This window comes from Zootoca vivipara, chromosome 13 (assembly GCF_965207765.1).
Source record: "Zootoca vivipara chromosome 13, rZooViv2.hap1.1, whole genome shotgun sequence".
Lineage (NCBI taxonomy): Eukaryota > Metazoa > Chordata > Lepidosauria > Squamata > Lacertidae > Zootoca > Zootoca vivipara.
Window position 1 is genome coordinate 34698026 of NC_142596.1, and position 26206 is coordinate 34724231.

Sequence of the window (26206 nt, forward strand, 5' to 3'; positions counted from 1 at the left end):
TTCCCCAGGAGGCCTTCAGCTACAAGACAAATGGGTTTGGCTCTTGCCTGTCTTGCTAAATAGATGGGCCTGAGATGCCAGGGGCTGTAGGCCCTAGTGGATAAGAGGGGGGGGTTGGCTAGGAAGAATATGCAGTAGGCCTCGCTCCTGAGTTAGGGCAGGTGTGCCTCATATCTTTGATCCCACAGAGGATGAGGAAAGGACACACATTCACCACTGAAACCACTGAAATGGCTGTGGGCATCTGCCCCATGAATCAGCGCAGAAAAATGGCAGATTCCAACTTTCTAAGAATTTCAGCTTTTTTAAATGCACACACACACACATTCTTAGGGTTGCAAAAGGAGATGTGGACCTGTGCAGGGAACACCTAGCAAAACCCCAGAAGCCAGAAAGGGGTTAAAAAAGATTTCCATCATCGCTCCCTGATCTCCTCCCTGGCCAACCCCACCATACGTAACAGAAAAAGCGTAACAGGCAAGGCCAGCCCAAGACATTTTGCTGCCTAAAGAACCCTATCATCATTTCATTGGGCCACCTTCTTTCCCAAGACTGGCCCTAATGTTAGGCAGAGAGCGAGAGAAAGAGAGAGAGAAAGTTTTGCTGCACTGCCTAATAAACACACCTGTCCGTTTAAAAATTCTCCCAAGAAGGGCAAAGTATCTAAGACAGGCATCCCCAAACTTCGGCCCTCCAGATGTTTTGGACTACAATTCCCATCATCCCTGACCACTGGTCCTGTTAGCTAGGGATCATGGGAGTTGTAAGCCAAAATATCTGGTGGGCCGCAGTTTGGGGGCTGCCTGATCTAAGAGCCAGACCCACCATTCCATCTGTGGGAGAAATGTAGATGAGAAACAACCATGTCCAAAATAAATAAATAAAGATACACACAGTTTGCAGCAAGGCACAATGAGAAAAGAGCTCTGGCAGATATCTAGTAACCCCACCTCTGGATCTTTTCCAGCAACCCTCCAAATACCTGTTTAGTGAGCATCCATCCTGATTTGCTTCCACAGAACATACACCCGGGTTAGACTATATCCAGTCTTCATGGCGCATCCCTTCTGATTTATTTACAGGGTGGTTACATGACAACGAGCATTCATCTTGAATTCACCCTGATTTGCTTGGGTGGCGACAATGCGTCTTCCTCTTAATCGTTGGTTCATCCCACAATTTTCATTCCTTTTCACCATCACTTTCCTAACTGTTGTTGTTTTAAGTGGGTTTGTTGCACCAAGGTAACAGAGCACATTAGTCCACTTTAGTTTCAGAAACCTAAATTTCCAGGATGTGCTTGAATCGCTCCTACAAAATATTGAAGCCTTAAAGTTCCTGCCTATTGGCTGATCAGCAATAATTTCCCACCTGCTTTCTGCTGGGGTTGGCTGTGCTATTGGGTTCCCCTAGGTGGTGCTGTTGGTTAAACCACAGAGCCTAGGGCTTGCCGATCAGGTCGGCAGTTCGAATCCCCGCGACGGGGTGAGCTCCCGTTGCTCGGTCCCAGCTCCTGCCAACCTAGCAATTCGAAAGCACATCAAAATGCAAGTAGATAAATAGGTACCGCTACAGCGGGACGGTAAACGGCGTTTATGTGCGCTGCTCTGCTTCGCCAGAAGCGGCTTTGTCATGCTGGCCACATGACCTGGAAGCTGTATGCCGGCTCCCTCGGCCAATAACACAAGATGAGCGCCGCAACCCCAGAGTCAGTCACGACTGGACCTAATGGTCAGGGGTCCCTTTACCTTTACCTAGGCAAGCTCCACAGTACATACAGCCAGTCCCCGCCGGTGTGCTCTCAGTGCCAGACAGCTGATGAGTAGTGACAGCAACCTCACTTGCCAATCAATGGACAGTCAGTAGCACACCTTGAGGCAGCTCTTGGGCATGGTTTGGGGGGTAGGACCTCCTGAGCCAAACTGGGACCCATGCTGGGCCTAATTAGACTGAAGGGCTAGAACAGGCATTCCCAAACTGTGGCCCTCCAGATGTTTTGGCCTACAACTCCCATGATCCCTAACTAACAGGACCAGTGGCCAGGGATGATGGGAATTGTAGTCCAGAACATCTGGAGGACCGAAGTTTGGGGGTGCCTGGGCTAGAAGTTCCCCACCTCTGACCTACTCTTGCTGGCAGTGACTCTCCAGGGTTTAAGACAAGAGTCTCTCCCAGTTTAATGTGGAGATGCTGGGGGTTGAGAGATGCTCTGCCACAGCTCTTCCCCACCATACCTAAAAGCCCTCCTTCAACCCCTCTTAGTCCTGATCTTGTCCTTGCCCCATCAGTAGGGCATCAGGGCTCTGGATGTCTGCCCAGGCACCCTTCCTGCCGTGCCAAAGCAATCCAGCCACAATGGACAATTGGAATAGAGGACCAGGAAAGCAAAAAGCTGTTCCAGCTGTGACTCCTCCGACCCTTTCTGGAGGCTGCACATCTGGTTTCAATCAATCCTGGGAAACATTTTTTTTCCATGCAGAGAAGTTTGACATTTTTGAACTTAAAACTGGTGTGTTTGTGCTTGTGGAGGGGGCAGCATGGGGGTGTAGATTGGAGCTGCCTGTGACAGGGAGAGGAAAGCCCTATCAAGCCAGATAAGCCCTCTCCGGGGAGAGCTTGAAGTAAACAAGAGACAAGAAGAGGCCCAGTCAACATTTGGGTTTTTAAAAGAAGTGAGAGAGGCAAAACCAGCAACGCCGTTGTGTTTCATGCATGGTGGATAGAGACGGCTCTGGCCAAAGAAACAGACAGGCCGCAGTTTCCATGTTGGCTCTCAAAGATTTGTAGTAACATTTTACCAAACATTTTAGCAACTTAGGTATGGACATCTGAGGTTGGTTGCAGAGTATGCAAGCTTCTGGGTTCTACTGCATCCATCATCAGGCAACCTAATGGGAGATTCTCCTCCCTTTCCCTTCCACTTGATGAAAGATGTTTTGACATCATTCCAGAGCTTCTTTCCTCCTACACAGATATGTGCAATGGAATAACAGAATGATGGTGGTGGTGATAAGACATGATGATAAAATTGGCACATTTCAAAGGCAAGGAGACACAGTGAAGAACAGAAAACTATGGGGCACAGTCTCACCCGGCCAGGACCCCCAAAAGCAGCTGTGGAGAAATGGGGGGTTTGGATCAGGGTCGCAGAATGAGGCAGAAGACCCAGCTCTTTGCCACTGTCAATTTCCTTCAACTTTTGAGGTCTGGGCCATGGGGGAAATCAAGGGTCAAGGCATATCAGGGTTTTGGTATGTATTTGAAGGCGTCATCTGGGGGCCAGATAAGATGCCCGTTAGACTAGTGTCCCTCAAGTTGTGGCACTCCAGATGCTGGACTCCAGCGGATTAGCCCCAGCCAGCATGAACAGTGATGAGGGATTATGGGAGTTGTAGTCCAACAACATCTGGAGAGCACCACGTTGGCCAAAGTACTCAAAGTTGCCTTAGGACTGCAACAGGTTTTTCCTGGTACCCAGGTTCTTCTCATGGGTCTTCCTCCAAGGAGGTCTCCCTGGGGTCCTGGCTGGGTGGGATTGTGCCCCATAGCTTACAGTTTTCTGTTCATCCCTGTGGCTCCTTGCCCTTGAAATGTGCCAATTGAGACTTGTAGGGCAGACGACAGGGAGACCAACACTAGATGGAGCCAGAGCCCAAGACAAGCAAGGCCACACCCACGCCAAACATTTAAAGCAGTGGTTCCCAACAGGTGGTCCGCGGACCCCCAGGGGTCCACAAGCTATGCCAGAGGGGTCCGCAAGATGCTATTAGAATAAAAATATATTAAATATATTTCGTATGATAACAGATTTTTTGTTTTGGCCGCTTCCTGCATGAGCAGAGTCTAGCGCAAAACTAGAATTAGATAGAGGCAGTAGTTCTGCTGTATGCCGTTAGGTGGCGCTATACAAACACTACTGTTTTGCAAAGAGGCAGTGCGCGCATTCTACTAACGCTCACCTCCCCAAGATGCTTTGCGCGCGTCGGCTTCATTTGTGCGCTACTGCGCAGGTACCCTGTCTTCTCCATTCCCCTCCCTCCTCCCTGGCGCACGCTGCCTCTTTGCAAAACAGTAGTGTTTGTAAACAAACCTAATATTTCAGAAATAATGGACTCAAAGGACATATTTAACTCATCTCATTAAGAACTGAAAATTAAAACTAACTGTATACTGGTGGAGTACTCTGTTGTAACTGTAAAAAACGTATAAATATAAAATATAGAAAGACTCTTAATTTGGCTCTCACTTTTTAATTTTAATTAGGAATTAATGGGGGTCCTTGTCACAATAGCGGCTCGATGAGGGGTCCTCGAGAAAAATTTTGTTGGGAACCCCTGATTTAAAGCACTATGATGCCACTTTACACACCCAGGGCTTCCCCCAAAGAATTATGGGAGTTGTAGTCTGTGAAGGGAGCTGAGAGTTGTAAGGAGACTCCTCTGTTCCCCTCAGGGAGCTACAATTTCCAGAGTTTCTGGGGGATTGTCACTCTGGGAGGGGAATAAAGGTCTCTGATTTCACTGAAATTGGTCTCTTAGCCATCTCTGCTCTAATCCTGCCTAGAGCAATGAAGAACATGCTTGTTCCATCTTCTCCCGTGCAAGAGCCCTCCCGAGAGCTGAAGGCCACCAATGTATTAGGTTTGGTTTCATGGCCGTCTCTTCCTCTCCCCTTTTACCCGCAGGTCAAAGTGGCCTCGGCAAGTCCACCATGGTGAACACGCTCTTCAAATCCAAGGTCAGCCGGAAACCGACAGGCTCCGGTTACGAGGAATGCATTCCCAAGACCTTGCAGCTGCTCTCCGTCACTCGCGGTGAGGACCCTGGCAGAATTATTATCATTATTACATTTATATCGCACCTCCCTTCCAAGGAACTCAAGCCAGCATACACGAATCTCCCCCTTCCCATTTTATCCTCCTAACAACCCTGTGAAGTAGGCTGAGAGTGTGTGACTGGCTCAATATCACACAGTGAGCTTCATGGCTGAGTGTGGATTTGAACTTTGGTCTCCCAGTTCCTAGTCCGACACTGTGACCAGTACACCACGCTGCCTCCTCTTTTGCTCTTTTGGTGTTCTGAGGGAAACATCTGCTTCCCCTTCTCTCCTGTACTTGCCAGCCACAATCCTAATAAACTCATTATTTACCTAGTGTGGCTCCTTTTGTCCTACTCTCAGCCCTCATTCCCATAATTTTTTACCTTTCTTACGCTAGGCTAGTTCACCTTTCACACTCCCCCTTCTCTGTCCTCCATTGAGGCAAGCAAGAATAACTCTCAGGGTTCAAGGACACATTCCAGCCTAGCAAAATCACTTGGGTTTTTTTTTGGGTGGGTGGCGCCAATCAAGACTTGAGGGGTGTGGCTTAGGAGGGGCGTGGCCTAAGGAGAGCTCTGAGGGCCAGACAGTGTTAGAAACTGAGATATGAAAACTAGGAGCTAAATGGCACTTTAAACCAAGGTTATGGGCACGACAACGTAATATCTGCTAAATGGCACTTTAAACCAAGGTTATGGGCACGACAACGTAATATCTAGGCGTGCTTTTTTATCACAAGAATACAAACCTGAAGCTAAAATATTATGTTCATTTTTCACATGGTCTAGTCCAGACATCCCCAAACTTCGGCCCTCCAGATGTTTTGGACTACAATTCCCATCATCCCTGACCACTGGTCCTGTTAGCTAGGGATCATGAGAGTTGAAAGCCAAAACATCTGGAGGGCCGCAGTTTGGGAATGCCTGGCTCTAGTCTTCATCTTAAGCCTGCAAAATACAAAGCCATACTTCCCCTGCCCACGCCCCTAATATTCTTAAGAGGGTCTCCTCTCCAGTTTTCAGAGAGTGGCTGGAAGTGGGGAGGCAGAAAAAGATCCTCCTTTCCTTCCCGCAGTGGCACTTTTAATCTGAAATCTTAGGCGCAGTACACTGGCACCTTGGTTTACAAACTTAATCCGTTCTGGAAGTCCGTTCTTAAACCAGAGCGTTCTTAAACCAAGGCGTGCTTTCCCATAGCAGCGGGGGACTCAATTTACAAATGGAACACACCCGACAGGAAGCGGAACATGTTCGGCTTCCAAGGCAAAGTTCACAAACCAAAACACCTACTTCCGGGTTTGCAGCGTTCTTAATCCAAGTTGTCCATAAACTAAGCTGTTCTTAAACCAAGGTACCACTGTGCTGCGCCCAGAGCTCAGATACTGCTTGTGTTAAGGAAATTCCCTGTTGCAAAAAGCACCTAGAACAATGGGAGTTTTGAATGCTGGGACCAGATGGGAAAGGCTTTTGGGACCACATTTGTCTCCTAGCCCTGAAAACACCATCTCAGTCTTAGAAGCTCTGCTGAAGGGCAGTGTATAATAAAAATTCTGAGTAAAATGCAATGCAATGAATAAATCATCCTTTTAGGGAGAGGTAGTAAAGACACAGTCATTAATAACATTTTTACATTGGATTCCCCGATAATTTTATCAGGCTAGTTAGATCCACAAATAAAACATAAAGACTTAATATGGAATTTAATAGCAGCTGCTCACATACTTGTGGTGCAAAATGGGGGGGGGGGGGGAATAGGTCGCCACCAACAGTGAAAGAATAGTTAACAGAAATTTGGAAAGCAGATGAGCTGATGGAATTGATTAGCATGAGAGAAGGGAGACAGGGTCACCTGGCTATTCTGGTGAGATGAATTGCCGTTCTGTTTAAATTCTGTGCCTCCTTTCTAACTTTGCATCTGTGAATATAAATAAGCACATGTGCATTTCATGCAAACCTGTCTTCTTATTTTTTAAAAAACAACAACAAAAACAGCAACAACAAAATTTATGCGGTAAACTAAAGTGTCTGCAGTCAAATTGAACAGGCAAAGCAGGGAAGAATCCTCTCTTACTCCATGGAGGGAGGGGAAGAGGACATGGGGGGGCAGTGAGTCTCTGAGCTGCTCTATGGAAGCCATGTATGTGTGAGAGACTTCTGTGTGAGAAAACTGTGTGAGAAAACTAATAAATCCATCAGTTTTGCTCTCAGTTTTTCATATTTCAAATTTTAACTTCAGTTTGCCACATTTTGCGGGAAGGAAGTGGGTGAGTTTCCCTTTGGGATGAGAAGGCCCCTCGGAGGCAGTGAACTAACACTGTTTCGCTCTGTTTCCCAACAGTTGTTGAAGAGAAGGGTGTGAAGATGAAGCTGACAGTGACAGACACGCCAGGATTTGGGGATCAGATTAACAATCAAAACTGGTATGAGAGGGAACTGATTGCTTGGGGAAGGGGGCTGCTCACCGGCACTAGGGGTGGAAACAACACAACCGTTAAAAGTGTTTCTGTACGTGAAACATCGGCGGGGCTTCTATCTTATGCCTTTTATCAGTTGGGGTTTGCTTCCGGACAAACTGTTTTATGATACATTCTTCCTGATTTGTTTCCAGGGAGATTGGACGCCGTCCGCTATTTTTGAGCATTCGTTCAGATTTCTTTGTAATACAGCATTGCATCAAAGCAAGTGTCGTCACACACTTTCCAGTGCATTCCCCCCCTTTCCTTAGTGCATAAAGTCTAATCTTTTGGGGGGGAGGGTTCAGATGCACAAGGCTTCCCAATCAACTAGAACCACACAACCTGAATTTGCCACTGTGTGAGCATAGCATGCCTGATTTCTGACAAAATGCACAAACCAGAGCCTTCCACTCCAAAACTGTTGCCACAAGAATATGTGCATGTGAAACTTTCTTTTCTCAGGGCGATTCTGAACAGAGAGGTGATGGTGGAAGGGTGTGCTTAACCTCATTTATACTGCAGAGTTCTAGTTATAGGTAGTTAGCCGTGTTGGTCTGCCGTAGTCAAAACAAAATTAAAAAATTCCTTCCAGTAGCACCTTAGAGACCAAGTTTGCCATTGGTATGAGATTTCGTGTGCATGCTTTCATGTGCACTTCTGAAGAAGTGTGCATGCACACGAAAGCTCATACCAATGACAAACGTCTTTGGTCTCTAAGGTGCTACTGGAAGGAATTTTTTTTATTTTGTTTTATACTGCAGAGTTTCTCTACTCCAAAACATTCCCCACACCGCTGCCTGTTCTCTTTCCAGACATGGCTTTCCTCTCTCACATGCTAGGAGAGGAGCAACTTGAAGGGAGAATTTCCTCTGAGCATAAGAATCACCCTCTCTCTTTCCCCATAGCTGGGACCCAATCATTGAATATATCAACGACCAGTACGAGCGATACCTGAGAGAAGAGATCCTCATCAACCGCAAACGGAAAATCCCCGACACCCGAGTCCACGCCTGTGTATATTTCGTGCCACCAACTGGCCACTGGTAAGCCCTTCTTGCAGGCGGGGGTAGGGAGGCAAATACAGGCAATAAGAGTCATCGTTTTTCTCCCTGACCTCACCCGCTTTATCTCTGATGGTGAAGAAGATACTCTTATTTCATTATCACCTGGAGCTGGATTGGGTGGCACCTGCGAACCAATCAGATTGCTGCATTTTGGATCCTATTGTTCTGGGATTCAGTTCAGTACATAACAATCAAGCATTCTTGGGTGCGTTCGAATTAGAGAGAAAGAGAGAACAGGAATTAGTAGTCTAGTAAAACTGTTGCTGGAAAAGATAAAGAAACTTTTTAAAAAAATAATAATAATAATTTTTTGCTAATTTTTCATTAATAACAATCCAATGGAGGCCACATTAATACAATACCTGTTAAATAGTGGGTAGTCGACACAGCGGTTCTTCAAGAAACTATTTATTCGGAAGCCAGAACAGAACTGAACTGAAGTGCTGAGCCAGCCTGCTTTTATAGAGGCTGGCTCAAACAATGTAACAAAACATCAATCAAAATTCAAAATTCCCTCTTAAAGTTCCCTCCTAAAACAACTGCCTCGGACCTGAGGGAAAACTATATACAGTGACTTCAATACATAACAATACCAAATCATAATACAATCAAAAAAGCCAATTAATTAGTTCCGAATTCAATATTTTTGAATGACTTCCCGTGTTCAGGCTATCAGGAGTTGATGTTATTCCTTAAGGATAAAGAAACTTAAGTCTTAGTGCTCTCCTAGCAAGCAACCACAAGCTTACATGTAGCCGTCATGGAGTCAAGAGGTTAGCAAAAGGGTGGCCCATGGCAAGAAGAAGAAGGATGAAAAGCCCGAGGGAAAGCCCACAGGCAAAGTTACTCAGGAAGGAATCAGCCAGGGAAGAGTAGGCTGCCTTTCTGTCTATCACCCCAACGCTCCATCGGTTCAGGTAACATATTGCAAGTGACGTCACTTTGCCTTCAACAGAGCGTAGGGCAGGACTGGGATCCTGTAGCCCTCCAGAGGTTGTGGGAGCCTGTCTCCAGCAATGCTGGCTGGGGCTGGTGGGCATTTGAAGGGTCCCATTCCCCCCCCCCCGCCCCCCGAGTCGAGGGAAAAAACAGTGTAGACACTATGAATTCTGCTCTTGGAAATTTATATTAGGCCCCACCCTGCCCCTTGGTGTGTCTGGTTTGAAAGCCTATGCTTTTCCTATCTTCTTTCTGTAAGTTGCTTTGAGACCCCTTGATGCAAAAAAATTTTTTGCAGGGAATATAATAAACAATCATAATAATGTCCATCAGCTGAGCCTGCGGGCACCACAGAGAAGGACATCGGGGCTGACTTGGGCATTCATAAAAATGCCTGCCAGGCTCCTTGTCCCCCGTCCCCTCCTCTCCCTCGGTGTGTGGGTACTGTTGGCCCCATCTCTCCTTTTCCAACATCTGTCCCAAAGCTGCTTCTTCGCCATTCTCCCTGCTCCACCCAGCATAGGTGGGAGGAGAAAGTTGCGTTGAGGCCAAGAATCCACTGGCTTCCAAGAGAGAGGAGTGGGCTGCTGGAGGGTGGGGCAGGGAGTGCCCTCAGTCACTGAGGGAGGTAAGAACGCTCCCAGGACACCTTGCTCTTGCAGTGGGCGTGGGCTGGGAGCAGTGGTGTAGTGGCAAATCCAGAAGTACGTGTACTTCTGATAGTCACAGCCATACCCCCTCACAGCACGCCCCTTCTAAGATTATATAATCATTCCATAATTATTAAACAATAGCAAGGAGGGATGCATTGCAAGGATCAGTGCAAATCTCCGTGTGTTGCCTTTCAGCACCTGCACGGGCAAATGATTTGGAGTGCTCCAATCTCTTCTTTCGGCGCGACTTTGGAAGTTCCATTGTATGAAACAGAACATGCACACTGTGCTCTTGAATCTGAAGCACCCCTTGTGTTTTCAGTGTTAGCATACAAAACAAAGCCCTTGGCGTTTTTCCTGACACCTTCTCCAGAGTGACCCTAGGAGCCAATCCTCTGTGACCGACTCAACTCCTTTCACTCTGATTGACTCTAATCAGCACAAAGGTTGACATGACTTCTTCTCAGCGGCTAAAACAAAAACAACAACAACCCTCCCCTTTCATGCTGATTGGGCAGCTCTGGGGCACTGGAGACAGGGATCCTATGACAAAAATAGTAATGGGTCTTGAGCTTCCCATGACTACACCACTGGCTGGGAGGCAAAATAAATGCCCATCCCTCCCATTACTGCCCCACTGAACGCCCTGCAGCCAGCTGCCGCCACACTCCAAAGCTTATGTTTTCTCTAGAGGTGATTCCAATGAGAAGCTGCGCCTTTTCTGTGCTGTGGGCAAGGTTTGCAGGCGCCATGATGAGCATAGCTGCCAAGTCTCCCACTGAAAAATGCGGGATCAGCAGCGGCGCGGCACCGGAAGTCGCTTATACGCATGTCCGGACATGTGTAGAAGCGACTTCCGGTGCCGCACTACCCATGTCTGGGCACCGGAAATCGGGCAGCGCCAGGACCCAAAATGGAGCCTCCCTGGCAGGTAGGAAATCCGGGGGATTTACGGGACTTTTCCCAATCCGGGCTGCCAGGGGGAAACGGTTTAAAATACGGGGGTTTCCCGTGAAAAACGGGAGACTTGGCAGCTATGATGATGAAGTGATCAGTAGTATCCACAGATCCCCACACAGTTTGATTTCAAACCATGGAAGGAAAAACATTTGATGACATCGGGCGATTGACAGGTGGGTGGCTACCTACCGGAGGGACCTGCAGGGTTCGAGGAGGGGAGGGACCAGCCCACTAGCCAGATCCAGTTCCTCACCCCTGCCCTGCAGAGGCTGGCCTGTTTCCTAGTGCCCCACCAACCTCAGCCTGCCCTCAGCCAGCCCTCACCTCCCTTCCTGCTCATTTACAACCAGTACAGTAGCCTTGGCTGCCTTCTTTCTCAGTCTTGGTTTTTGCCCTTGTAGAGTTCATCGGGGTGATGTGAACAGGGGCCAAACTAGAATTCGTTGGCTCCTCCTCTCATTGGCTCTGGCTGCTCCCATTGTTGGGCTCCCTGCCTTCCACCCTGCCCAATTCCAAAGGGCCCCTGCCATCCCTTGCCTTAGACCAGAAGGGTACATGACTCCAAATGACATCTCTTTTGCAAACACCAAGCATGCAGGCCAATAGACCGAGTCTTCCAATGGTAGAAATAAGCCCTTGCTCAGATTTCTTCATAGATAGAAACTTTATTGTCATTGTACTTTAAATATTACAACAAAATTGAATGCCCTCCCTTCAAAACAAAACAAAAACACAATTCCAGTCATACACATACACACACATCCCCCTATTCTGTTACACTGTCTTTGTTTAAAGTTGTGGCTTCCAAAGTTTTTACAGTGTTGGAGGAGAATGTCGCTTATGTTTTCCTTTTCCTTTTGTGTTGCATATTAGCTCTGCTTCCCTTCTGAGGCAGGTTGCTTTGTATATCTTGAAGGGCTCGGTTTAAGTTTTGCACATTTCACAGTAGCGCGGTTGTCTGCAAGTGTGGGTTAGTGAAGAGCCGTAGTTGGGAGATGGAGGATTGGAGTGGTGTTCAGCTTGATTCAAAAAAAGCAGGCACAGTACTTGTTTCATAGCATGATATTGGGAAGGAGTCAAGGCTGACTCTTCCGTGCCGGTGGCAAGACCTTCTGTCTCAGATTTTAGGCTCCCCATTAAAATTAGTTGCGTGAGTTTACGGGGAAGAGCAATCCGTGCAGAGAACGCTGATTAGCGAATGTTTGTGATTGAAGAAAAGCATGCATCCCGTCTTGATTTATCCACCTCCAGATTAAGTTGCAGCTCAGAAGCAGAGAGTGGCATCTTTCCTAATAAATCACATCAGTAGCAGCCACTCTGTTCAGTTGTTTGCCAGAAAACGTATCTCCAGTTTCTCAACACGTGGGCTTTTGCACACAAATGGACAGAATAATCTCTCTTCGCCTGGCAGGGAGATTTCGCCGACTCAAAGCAACTTCAGACTTAAATACTTGGATTAAATGACACAACAGACCCTGCGAGTGTGATGGGAACTTCCAGCTTCCTCACGTAATGGGGTGGCTGGGTAGTAAGACCAGGTAAAGGTAAAGGGGCCCCTGATCATTAGGTCCAGTCGTGACCGACTCTGGGGTTGCACGCTCATCTCGCATTATTGGCCGAGGGAGCCGGCGTATAGCTTCCAGGTCATGTGGCCAGCATGACAAAGCCGCTTCTGGCAAACCAGAGCAGCACATGGAAACACCGTTTACCTTCCCGCTGTAGCTATTCCTATTTATCTACTTGCATTTTGACATGCTTTCGAACTGCTAGGTTGGCAGGAGCTGGGACCAAGCAACGGGAGCTCACCCCGTCACAGGGATTCGAACCACCGACCTTCTGATCAGCAAGCCCTAGGCTCAGTGGTTTAACCACAGCGCCACCTGGGTCCCTAGTAAGACCAGGTAACATGTCACAAACACACTCCCAGCATCCTATAAATCTTTCCGCAAGCAAGATGGGAACCTTCTGAGCCCTTCTGGCAGCCAAGAGACATTGGCTCCATCCGCACAATGTGTTTAAAGCAGTATCCTACCACTCTTGCTTCCCAAAGAGAATCCTGGGAACTGTAGTTTATTAAAGGTGGTGATTGTTCTTAAGGAGACCCCAATTCCCCTCACGGAGCTGCAATTCCCAGAGTTCCTTGGGAAGAAGGATTGATGGTTAAACCACTCTGGGAATTGTAGCTCTGGGAGAGGAATTGCAGCTCTCAGCACCCTCAACAAACTACAGTTCCCAGGATTCTCAGGGGGACGACACGACTCTCAAAGTGTGGTAATTGTATGGTAAGGATCTGACCTTATACTTCAAGCCTAAGAAGGACAAATACCCACCATCAACTATGCAGGGTTGAATGACCTTACTGCCCCTGCTACAATTAAGCATATTTCAACATCAAAGTTGTTTTAGTATTCATTGGGACATTTGGATAGCTGATATCAACTGAGATAGATTTATTGATGGCCATTGTATTATTAATGTGGGCTGGTGGTTTATTTTTCTTCTTTTTTCTTTTTTGTTAGGTTAAACTTGCAATAGATTTATTTTATTTTATTTTTAAGAGGGAACTTTTATAGGGCATCATCATCAAGGAGTATTGTAGAACTGAGGAATGTTATTACATGTAAGCTTTCAAAGAGCAGAGCCCCACTTCTTCAGGCACCAATATATATAAAGGCAGTAAATGAAGAAGCGTCTCCACCCCTATCATTCTGTCCGGACACTGAGGTCCAGCGCTGAGGGCCTTCTAGCTGTTCCCTCACTGCGAGAAGCCAAGTTACAGGGAACCAGGCAGAGGGCCTTCTTGGTAGTGGCGCCCGCCCTGTGGAACGCCCTCCCATCAGATGTCAAAGAGATAAACAACAATCTCAGTGGACGAATGGCAGATGAAGATGATTGAATTTATGGAACTGGCTGAATTGACCGGGAGACTTTGTGATCAGAGAGACGAGTCGGTGGAAGAAGATTGGAAGAAATTCAAAGTTTATTTAAGAAATAATTGCAATATTGGAAATGTTTAATATAAGATTTGGATGTATAGGGAGGTTGTAGAGAAGGATTTGTAGAGGTATTGTAGTATATTAAGATTTAGATATAAGTTCTGAATAAGAATTGAAACGTTAAGGAAGTAATAAGAGGTGAAATTTGTTAGTTGAGGTAAAAGTAAGATGATTGGAGTATGATATAGAAATTACTAAGGATGATATACAATGAAACGCAGCAAAGAGGAGCATGAGGGAGTCAACAATGTCAGGACATATGAATGATAAATATGGTTTTTCTTTTTGTATTTTGTGTTTTTGTGTTTTATGTGATTTTTTTGTATTGTTGTATTCTTGTGTTTTATATGTCTTTTCAGTTTTATAAAACCAATAAATATATTTGGGGAAAAGAGAGAGAGATAAACAACAATCTGATGTTTAGAAGACATCTGAAGGCAGCCCTGTTTAGGGAAGTTTTTAATGACTGATGTTTTAATATATTTTAATCTTTGTTGGAAGCTGCCCAGAGTGGCTGGGGAAACCCAGGCCAGATGAGCGGGGTATAAATAAATAAATTATTATTATTATTATTATTATTATTATTATTATTATTATTATTATTTTATATTGGATATAAATGCAGTAAATATGGCAATATAATGTAAAGTCTTGAGCTGGCCCTTGGACATCACTGCTGCAAGTGACTTCCTGCATTTCTCCCGTCAGGTTGCGCCCCTTAGATTTGGAGTTTATGAGGCGGCTCAGCAAGATCACCAACGTTGTGCCTGTGATCGCCAAGGCCGACACTCTGACCTTAGAGGAACGCGCAGAGTTCAAACGGAGGGTAAGAAGAGCATTGGTGGCAGCGGCAAAGTTTCCTCAAATTGGGTTGCAAGTCTAGCCCTGTGTCTTGCCAAATGCAAGGTGGCTCCATACCTGGGAGTAAGCCCCATTGAATCCAATGGGATTTGCTTCTCAGTAGACACAAGGGTGCTTCCAGATCGCCTACCGATTGATCCTTCATCCCGATTTGCTTGTAGGGAGATAAGAGAGTGTTGGCTTTTTAATGAGTTCCCATTCCGGTCTGTTTGCAGGGTGGTTAAACTACGTTGTGTCAAAGCAAATGCCTCCCAGGGCAGCTTTCCATCGCTCTCCTTACTGCGCAAAGTCTGACCTTTTCAGGAAGTGGGTTTGTTGCACAAGACCTCCCAATCAACTGTTAATTGCGCAACCTGACGTTGCTATTATGTGGTGAATCCTTTCCCCAAAATAAAAATGGTCTGGAAGCTCCCACGATTAGAATTGCACTGTTATTTTTTTATTATTTAGTTAGAAAGATCTATAGACAGTTTAACTGCAAAACTGGACTTAATCCACATTTAACCTTTTGCCCTGCCCTTTCCAGGCACAGTCCACACTTTAACTCATGTAATTCTTAACAAAATGCATATTTCATGTTCAACGCACACCCAATTCCGAATAATGGCATTCCTGGCTAAACATTCGCTTCTGTACTTTGCCAGTACAACACAGCCGTCTCATCATACTGTGCACAGTCGCATTTGTGTGCTTTTGTAAGAGAACACCATGCAAATACTATACAACCAAGTTGTTGTGTGATACACATTGTGTTGTGTTACACATACAAGCGTAATGTTTAAAGTGCATGCTTAGCTCAGCAACAATCGCGTGGGTATATTAGTTGTTATGATCGTAATATTCTCAGCAAGTATGAATAATTATTATTAACATAAAATCGAGGTCACACTTTGATTTTATATCCTATGTAAAGATTTTTACCCTTGCTGGGTGGGGGTGCAAAAATATTTTTTCGCCGGCACCCAAGTCCACTCTTGGCATCCCTTCTTGCGGTCCCTGACAGCTGCCTTCCGAACTGCATGTCAGTCCAGCTAATGTGAAATCATGTTAGTTTGCTTTGAAATGCAGGTGGAATGAAACCCTCAGGTGTTTGTAGCACTCGTCTGTTTGCCCACCTGCACTCTGACATGGTACCAGCCGGAAGGAGCTCCTCTGCTGTTTGTGCAAAGTGCTGCAAAGTCAAGGGGGAAAGCGGGAGAGAGACCCTGGCACCCTGCAGGTTGCTCAAGAGTATCACCACACACTGGGCTTGAATTTGCTTTGCTCACATAACTTTCCTTTGCCCTGGCCATGAAGTAGGTACATTTCCAAGCCGGCAAGGGGGAGTTCTGGTCTCAGTGCCAAAAACTTTTCTCTTGGCAGATTCAGGATGACTTGAAGGCCCACGGAATCCATGTTTACCCCCAGGAGGACTTGGATAGCGACCCCGATGACAGGCTTTTGAATGACAAAATACGGGTAAGTGGTGGCAACCTGGAAAGGGGAGAAATTGACTAAGAGTTGTTCTGTGCTTTTCCTCTTTAATGCATTGTTGGCACTACAGTCTTACCTTGGAAGTCAAACAGAATCAGTTCCAGAAGTCCATTCGACTTCCCAAATGTTTCGAAAACCAAAGCACGGCTTCTGATTGGCTGCAGGAAGGTGGGGTGGGTGGGTGGGGAGAAACACCCTTGTTCTTCCATGAACTGGTGCCCCTCTCATTCTCTTAATCAGGAGAAAATCCCCTTTGCAGTGGTGGGAGCCGACAAGGAGCACCAGGTGAATGGGAAGAAAGTCCTGGGCCGCAAGACCAAGTGGGGGATCATTGAAGGTAACTGGACTGGGGAAGCCCTGAAGGGGAACTTGCCCAGGTTGGAGGGAAGGGCTGTAGTTCAGTGGTAGAGCATCTCACTTTACATGCAGAAGGTCCCAGGTTCAATTCCCAGGCTCTCCAGGCAGGGCTGGAAAAGACCGCTGCCTGAAATTCTGGAGAGCTGCTGCCAATCAATATAGACCATGGGTAGGCAAACTAAGTCCCAGGGGCCAGATCTGGCCCAATCACCTTCTAAATCTGGCCTCCGGATGAGTAGAATGTGTCCTTTTATTTAAAATGCATTTCTGGGTTCTTTCTTTTTTCCAAAATATAGTCTGGCCCCCCACAAGGTCTGAGGGACAGTGGACCATCCCCCTGCTGAAAAAGTTTGCTGACCCCTGGTATGGACAATACTGAGCTAGGAGGACCAATGTTCTGGCTCAGCATAAGGCATAGCTGCCAAGTTATCCCTTTTTTTTAAGGGATTTTCCATTATGCTGAATAGGCTTCCTCGCGAGAAAAGGGAAAACTTGGCAGCTATGGCATAAGGGCAGCTTCCTTGTTAGGGTCTCTTACATTTGAGTAGGACCCTGGCAGAGACACATGCCCGACTGGCATGTTCCCTCCCTCTTGGTTCGGGAGCTTCAAAAGCTTTCTTCAGCCTGAACATCACAGTGACTGATGCCCAAAAACATCAGCACACTCAGGGATCCACAGAGTTTGCGCAGTTGCGTAACAGAACTCAGCAACTCAGCGTTTTGGCTAATCTACATTTATTTGCATATAAACACACACGGAGCACTGCAACATGGCTCCCTCTCTCTCTAGCAACAGGCAGCAAAGAGAGAACAAAGGGCAATAGTCCCACTTCACGGAACACAGTATCACAAACATCCTGTCTTCGTCACTCCCCACTCTGTGGAATGTAAACATACTGTATAGACAACAATCCCATGAATGCAGACACGGGGAATGAATCTCCTATTTAAATCAGCTCTTTAGTCCAGATCATGAGGACTAGAAACTTACTTTCAAGGAAGGATCGTAGCTCAATGCCAAAGCATCTGCTTTACCTGCAGAAGGTCCCAGGTACAATCCCCAGCATTTCCAGGTAGGGCTGGGGAAGGGAGAGAGAAACTCCCTGCCTGAAACCCTGCAGAGCTGCTCCCAGTCAGTGTAAGCAATATACTAAGCTAGATGGCCCAGTGCTATGGCTTGGCATAAGACAACTTCTGCTGCTTTGGGTCCTCCTGCCAACTGCTCACACAGGAGAGAGGCATCTGGGGGAGTCGTGCTCTGCTTCTCTCCAACTGTAGGCACAGAGTTCAACCTGCAGAGCATGGCTTTGCACTCTCCTCCCCACCACCCCACGGTGCATTCCACACTGACAGCAGCAATCTGCCCCATCCATGGGCCAGCATAGTCCTGCTACTCCCACCTGGGGGTGGGGGAAAGGATGCTGGCCAAAAGCAGAGGGAGAGGTGCTTTGGGGGAACAAGAATCAAGCAAGGGAAGTTGGGGGAGGCGCCTCTTTTTTTCCTGCCTTTGACGTGTATTGTCAGAGTGCCGTGCTCTCGTGCATGGAAGCACCCCTGTTTCCCAGGGACATCCAGAATCCTCGCCCCAGATTAATATTGTTCAGCAAATCGAAATAAATGCTTGTGTGGACTGCCTGCAATAGCACTAGATCCTGTTGACAGGCTTGCAATAGTGTAATCTGACCCAAATGCCTCACCCCCAAAACGGTTCTAGCTGACAGATTCTGCCCCAGTGGAAGTTTTCCAAACCATCTTCAAGGGCAGCCCCACGTAAAATGCATTGCAATCCATAGGGACATAGGAAGCTCCCTTACAGTATCAAGTCAAGCCATCGGTCCATCTCGTTCATTATTGCCAACACTAAGGGCTGACCCAGACCTCCATTTGCCCCCTGCTTTCCCCCTGGGAAACCAATCTTTACTGCTGAATTGGCGCAAACATCAGCCGGGTTTTCTCCAGATGGATGTTTGCTCTGATTTAGCACTAAAGAGCAGGTTTTCTGGGGGGATGCAGTGGGGTGAAAGCAGAAGTGGTTGGATTCGTGATTTCTAGGCATGAGTCACACAGAAGTGTGGATGAGCCCTGAGTGGCAGCAGTTCACCAGAATTTCTCCAGGGTCTTTCCCGTTCCTACCTGGTAGCCCCAAGGAGTGAGATCTCCCTACCTAGAGATCCAAGGGGAAAGGCTCAGTGACAGAACATCTGGCTTGCACAAAAGAAAATGTTGGGTTCAGTTCCCAGCATCTCCAGGTAGGGCTAGGAATGCCCTCAGTCTGAATTCCAAGAAAGCCACTGCCAATCAGTGAGAACAACACTGAGCTAGATGGAGACTTGCTCTAAGGCAGCTTCCTATCCCTTGGAGGGCTCCTGCCTTGAAGACTTGCACAGATTGCGATAATTCTGGTGAAGGGCTGTAACTCACTGGTAGAGCATCTGCCTTGCAGACAGAAGGTCTCAGGTTCAATCCCCGGCATCTCCAGGTAGGTAGGGCTGGGAATGTCCCCTGCCTGAAACCCTGGGAAGATGCTTCCAGTCAGTGTAGACAGTGAGAGGCCAATTGGTCTGATTCAATATAGGTTCCTATGACCACGCCAAGCATGTCATCTGCCACTGAGTTGCAGACATGTTATCGGTTCATCAGGTTGAGTTTTGATGTTGGTTCACCAAGTTTAGTTTTAACTTGCTGAAAGTTGCGGTTGTAGGTTCTACATCATTTGGGTGGTGCCATCTGAGCTTGCTCTACTGATTTCCCTGTGTGTCACTAGTGGGGATCGGGGCTCAGGGCCTAGCCCAGCTCTGCTGTGGCTTGCAGGCATATCTTAAGGGCTAAGTGAAGTTCCTGACCAGAACTGCCTTCATACTTTCCAGCTGTCTCTCCCCATCCCTCGACACCACCACAAACACTCTCCACTGGCTTGTATTTAGAAATCTGCTGCCCTCTGGTGTTCAGGAGTCTCCTTGCAGGCGTACCTCTAGGGAGCCTGGACCTTCCAAAGCATTGCATTATGATCTCCCGATTAGACCCGGCTCAGCAGCAGCTCAGCTGGGGAGCTGGGGGTGATGCTGAAAGCAGGGGAGAGGGACACTTTGACCCAGCAGGGCTCTTCTTTGCTCATGTTCCTACAAGGCAGCCTTCCTCAACCCAGCTGTCTTGGACTACAACTCCCATCAGCCCCTGCTGTTTGGGTCTCATGGGAGTTGTACTCCAAAATGGACCTGCTGGCTGGGAATGATGGGAGTTGTAGGCCACAAACATCTGGAGCCCCCAGGCCAGGGAAGTCTGCTATGAGATGGCATGGAATTGCTCTTTCAAGCTTTGGGTGGGGCGAGCAACAGGGACACCTGGCTCAGTCCATCCTTGTCCCCTTCTGACACATTTGCCTCGCTGTCACTGGAAATGTTCAGCTGTCATCTGCGCTTTCCTTTCAGTGGAAAACTCGGCCCACTGTGAGTTTCCTCTGCTGCGGGACCTCCTCATCCGGTGAGTTGTGGGAGTTGGAAGTCTTCCTACTCTTTTTACTTTGAAGGAAGGGCTCCCTGTTGAAGCTTTTGAGCATGACTGTCTGGGGGATGAAATATGTAAATAAAACCAGCAGTTTTAAAGTATGTATACAGTCAAACCTCGGTTCCCGAACGGCTCCGTTTTGGAACGTTTCGGCTCCCGAACACCGAAACCCTGGAAGTCAATGCTCTGGTTTTCGAACGTTTTTCAGAAGCCAAACGACTTCCAGGGAGTTTTTTTTCCCTTTTTTTCTTCATTGACTTTGCTGACCACCCTTTGATCCTTGTTTGTTGAACGTTTCAGAATTTGAACGGTCTTCTGGAACGGATTACGTTCGACAACTGTGGTTTGACTGTATCATAAAACAACATGACCTATTAATATACAGATCAAAGTTTTTATCAGCTGCCCAAAACAGGACCGCAAAGGTACCTGGCTAATACCAATGGGCAGGGAATTCCAAAGATTCAGGAGTCACTGCACCAAAGCTCTGCAGATCAAAGAGGTTGAATGGACATAGATGGGGTCAACCAAGATGACCTTGTTTTCGCAGGGCTCTCCAGGAGCCTGGAACAGGGATGTGACCATTGTAGACCTTCTTTGTGGGGTGAGGACAGAGGGTCTGTCAAATGGGGGAGGAGGAGGAGGAAGAGGAAGTAGAAGCACCCTCCCCCTACATCTATCTGGCCAGGAGGGGTCATTGGAAACCTTGACCTGCCAGGCGGCTCCAACTTCTCCTGCCTCTTTTCCTCTCCCTTCCCAGATCCCACCTGCAGGACCTCAAGGACATCACCCACAGCGTGCATTACGAGCAGTACCGCGCCCAGCGCCTCAACGAGAACAACCTCCTGGCCACGGGCGGCAAGCAGCTGGCCCTGAGCTGCCTCAACGGAGAGTTGGAGAGCCAACTTTGAGCTGTGGGGACAGCCTGGTCCCTCTTCCCTCCTCTCCAGCCTCAACAGATACCCTCCACCAATAGCTTCAGTGGACTGGTTTCCCCTCTCCCTCCCCCCGAACCCCCTCTTCCGGGATCATCTGGAGCAGAGTTCCTGAGCCCCCATCTCCTCTGAGCATAAGAAGAAGCTCTTGACTGTGAAATCTCAACCTCGCTGCCGGGCGCCTTCTTGCCCCTTCCTTTCCATCTGCCTCCTGCTCAGCCTCACACCTCAGAGCAGAAGGACACTGGGAGAACGAGAGAGCCCAGCAGCCCACCTTCCCCCTCTCCACCCTTGGCATCTCACGTGGGACACCGTCCTTTGCCTTTGCCTGAGCCAAGCAGTGTGTGTGGCCCCGGGGAGACCTCCTTGCCGCCTGTTGAGGCTGTCCATCCGTCCCCTTCCAGACTCCACTGCTTTGTCAGGCAACCCACTTGTCCCAACGGGCCCTGGCAGAGCCGGCCAGTTTATTTCCTTAACCCTTAAATGACACCACAGCCATGTCTGTTTCTTCTATGACATTTTTATCTCCAATATGCTGGCAATACTAGGACAGTTCTCCTTCGTATTCGTTGGTTGGCAAAGGGGGCATGGGGAGGGGGGAAGGCAGGTAGCAGAGAGCTTTTGAAGGGCCTGTAATGCATGAAAGGTTAAGCCCGCCATCGCTGGGGGCAAAGAGGGATCCCCATTTCAGACACTCCAAAGCTGGGGTTCTAGCAACTGTAATAGCCCACATGCGAAAGCAAAGAGAATCTTCTGGAGAAGTTTCCACCTCCCAGTGTTCCTGCAGGACTTCGGACTGGCTCTTTGGACCACCCTCAGTTTGTAAGAACCAGGGAGGGGGCATCATTTGAAGGCTACTGCATCAAGCCAGGAGGCCAATAACTGGCTTGTACAATAAAAGCTGATTGGAACAAAACTCCCTCTTCATATCTCTTGCCCCAGAGAAGAGTCTGGGGTTGGGAATTAAGAGAAGACAATTTTCCAACTGGTCCCTTGTTGATGCAGGAGCAGTACAGGAGAACAGCGCCATCTCCTGGAAGGAGGTCAGCCTGCCCAGGCTCACATTTTCATCCTACTACAGTACTTTTATACTCTTGGGCAGGGGGGGCCTGTGAGCAGATTGTGCTTCTCCAGTTAATCCATTAAAGAGCGACTGTAGAAGGTTGTTGGGTTCTTTGGTTTGGCTTTGCCTGGTTGCTTTGGGTCCTTCTTGAGGGTGAAGCTGGGGACCTCTCTCGGCTCAGGGCTTGCCTTTCAGTGAGCCAATATAAGATGTTTGGTTCAAGCAGAGCAGCAGGAGAGATGGCAGATCATGCACACACTTTTTACTATTGGCTGCCCCACAAGGCTGTTCCCCCACCCCAGTTGCCGCTGATGTCCACTACAGGCCCCCGTGCCTCCTGCCCACTTAAGAAAGAAAGCCAGGTGATATCGAGTAGCTCAGTTGGTAGAGCATGAGATGGTTAATCTCAGGGTCATGGGTTTGAGCCCCATATTGGGCAAAATATTCCTGCATTGCAGGGGGTTGCGCTAGAGGACCCTCATGGTCCCTTCCAACTCTACAATTCTATGATTCTCTGGGTACCTGCTGAATGGGTTTAAGCTTCAAACAGTTTTTGCTGCCGTAGCAAAATTATAACAGTGGCACAGATGTTTCTACAGGTTCTTGGGTGGGGTCTTGTTCCCTCATGTACTGGAAGGAAGTTATACTGAGGGGGCTTGTGGGGGGGGTAGAGAGGAGGGGCAGGTGAGGGAAGAAATTGGATTCAGTTTGCATTTAAAGGCAAACTCATTTAATTCACACTTTCAGAACACAGCCATCCCTCAGAAGTGACGCTTCTCCAAAGTTTGCAATGCAGTTCATCAGCCAAGTACTGTGCACAAAAAAATGCGTACAGTATTGTATACTAAAGTGCATACGAATGCATATATTCCTAGGGGAGGAAAACATTTAAAAATGCATTGTATTGGGGCGCGTTGCTTTGCCAAAATGTGCAGAATAGTCAAATTTGTGCAAAGGGGTATGTTAGGAGAAAATTGCACAAAATGCTGATGAACTTTCATGAGGATGTTAAATAAAGTTGGAAGTTGATGTGCAAATGGGGAGAACTGGACTTAAGACTAGAAGCAGGTGAAACTGAGAGAAATCTCAGTGGGCATATTTGCCTATCCCTAGCTGCTGATCCACCACAGGGAATTGAGTGGGGGAGGCTGAGTAGGCAACAACTGGACAGCATTTGCTCAGGCAGCCAAATGTCTCCCTCTCCTGTTGTTCTCTGGTGATAGTGGTGAAAAAAAGTAAATTTTTCACTATGGTTCCTGAGGAGTAGGTTCCCATCTCTGTTGGATGCCATTGTGAATCAATATGGCATGCTGAACCTTCTAATTTTGTTGGTCTCTTAGACATCCCAATCACTGGCAGGTACAAGGTTGTTAGGCAATGAAAGAGAGGTCTTCTCTCAACACAATACAGTAATGGGTGGATGGTGGAGGCAAAACTGAAGGACCACGGACAGCTCTGAGTGAGCCACTTGCTCTGATGATGATTGAGAGTCAACTGAGACGCTTTAAGCCAGGCATAGGCAAACTCAGCCCTCCAGATGTTTTGGGACTACAACTCCCATCATCCCTGACCACTGGTCCTGTTAGCTAGGGATGTTGGGAGTTGTAGTCCCAAAACATCTGGAGAGCCAAATTTGCCTATGCCTGCTTTAAGCCTCTGCCTCCATCCTGCAGGCTCCACCCCCTGGTCCATGACTTCAGAGCCTCTGACCTGAAGATGGGCATTCCTCTGTTCCGCAGCCTTCCTTCTGCTGCACTGCCTGCACTGGTTGTGTGCATTGGGAAGGGTCTGGTTGCTCAGAGAAGGTCCAGGCTCTGGTCTGACAGGTCCTGGTGGGGTGATATGATCCTCTGGGATTTTCTGTTCGACAGCCTCAGATTCAAGAGTTTCTATTCATCAGCCAACGCAACTCAATTCCAAATCAAATCAAATCCTCCACTCTGTGGAACTTCTTTCTTGGTGAGCGAGGCAGTCCCATGTTGAAATGTTCAAATATATTAAAGGATGCCATATAGAGGAGGGTGAAAGGTTGTTTTCTGCTGCTCCAGAGAAGCGGACACGGAGCAATGGATTCAAACTACAAGAAAGAAGATTCCACCTAAACATTAGGAAGAACTTCCTGGCAGTAAGAGCTGTTCGGCAGTGGAATTTGCTGCCAAGAAGTGTGGTGGAGTCTCCTTCTTTGGAGGTCTTTAAGCAGAGACTTGACAGCCATATGTCAATAATGCTTTGATGGTGTTTCCTGCTTGGCAGGGGGTTGGACTGGATGGCCCTTGTGGTCTCTTCCAACTCTATGATTCTATGAAACCCCCACAAATTTCCACCCACATATCTCCTTTGGACCCCGGGCTTTCGGCCTGCATTGACTTCCTTCATTCCATGGACGGATCCCTTGGATGTCCACAGCATCTGGGAGACATCCAAAGACCTGCCAGTGACTTCAAGGATCTTGCTCAATAATACATAACCTAAAAGATTACATCATGCTTTGTGCAAATGTTTTCATTTTGTTTTTCTACAATGGGTGGAGAGGGGGGTGTCAGCACAGAGAAAGGGGTGGGGTTGGGGGACAGCCTGAGTTGTTATGGCTAGAAATTGTATCCACAGATGCATCCATCGAGGCAAAGCAGCTGGGATTCCTCTCTGAGCTGCAGCTAAGCCTTGGATTTATGATTTTGCTGGATCTGGGCCAAAAAGAGAGAGATCAGCAAGAAAATGGACACATTTCCAAGACCTCCTGGAAGGGAGACGTGTCTATAAAATGAGATCCCTTTTTATTCAAAAGTACAAACATTTAAACAAAAACCCATTATTTGCATAGTAAGAAATTTGCTCAGGGTACTGTGTGTGGTCTCCTCTTCACAACAACCTTGCAAGGTAGTTAATGATTGTCCACTGATTGCTTCACAGCCAATTGAGGATTTGAACCTTAGTCTCTCGTTGTCAGGCTTTGCACCCTAACTGCTACACCTCACCCTCTCCAGATGAAAAGCATTGACAGCCACATTCCCGCAAGTGCCTGTTCTCAGTGGCATTGCCCATCGCACTTCTCGTGGCATGGGGAGGGGTGGTTGGAAGGGGAGTCACAATTGCTCAGAAGTGTACTTTGCTGTTGAATCCAATGAAATGTGTTGCTACAAACAATAGTTGAGCTATGAGATTAGGTCTTTCTTAAACTTTCATAAACAGATCCACAGAGTGGTTCCCATAGCCAACTTGGAAGTTAAAAGAAGAGAGGGCAAATGAGGGCAGCCATGAAGGAAGATGGTGTCAACAAGAATCTGTAATCAGAGGAATAATGGCACAGTGGGAAACAAAAAATAACCCCACACAGCCCTCCATTTCTACGACTACATCAAACATGCTGCTTTTGAAGCAAATACAGGTATACCTCGGTTTAAGTACGCTTCGGTTTGAGTACTTTCAGTTTAAGTACTCCGCGAACCCGTCTGGAACAGATTAATCCACTTTCCATTACTTTCAATGGGAAAGTTCGCTTCAGGTTAAGTATGCTTCAGGTTAAGTACGGACTTCCAGAACCAATTACACTCATACTTTGGGTTAAGTATGCTTCAGGTTGAGTACTCCGCGGACCCGTCTGGAACGGATTAATGCACTTTCCATTACTTTCAATGGAAAAGTTCGCTTCAGGTTAAGTACTCCACGGACCATCTGGAACGGATTAATCCACTTTCCATTACTTTCAATGGGAAAGTTCGCTTCAGGTTAAGTACGCTTTGGGTTAAGTACAGACTTCCAGAACCAATTGTGTACTTAAACCGAGGTACCACTGTCCTGAAATCGGGGAATATTTGGCAGCAGGGTCGTCTTTACCCAGGGGTGCAGGGCACCTGGGGATCAAATTCTGGGGGGCACCAAACGCCCGCTGCTGAAGCCGCCTAAGCTCTTAACTATCTACCTGTTATGAAATAATAAATAATTTTGATCAAGCTAGAAAAACAAAATACATATATACCTAGGTATTACCAAAATGTACACCTACTGTTTCACTAAAGGACTTTCGACTTTGTGCGCTCATTTACCAAAGACGCGCCGCGCCAGTGGCAGCGGTTGTCATTCACAACGGCAACACTTGACTCAACAACAGCGCTTGTCATTCTCAACGGC

The 26206-nt window shown here is 47.4% G+C and overlaps 1 protein-coding gene across 1 annotated transcript in view; it reads left to right on the top strand.

Annotated features, from left to right (window-relative positions):
* Nucleotides 1–22180, top strand: part of SEPTIN12 (septin 12) — a 72360-nt gene extending 50180 nt beyond the window's left edge. The window contains exons 5-12 of the mRNA XM_035131210.3: nt 4685–4813; nt 7156–7237; nt 8179–8316; nt 14594–14711; nt 16109–16204; nt 16460–16556; nt 20005–20056; nt 20841–22180. Coding sequence (XP_034987101.3) covers nt 4685–4813; nt 7156–7237; nt 8179–8316; nt 14594–14711; nt 16109–16204; nt 16460–16556; nt 20005–20056; nt 20841–20991 — 863 coding nt within the window. The 3' untranslated portion in view covers nt 20992–22180. The remainder of the gene's footprint in view (nt 1–4684; nt 4814–7155; nt 7238–8178; nt 8317–14593; nt 14712–16108; nt 16205–16459; nt 16557–20004; nt 20057–20840) is intronic.
* The last annotated feature ends 4026 nt before the right edge of the window (nt 22181–26206 follow it).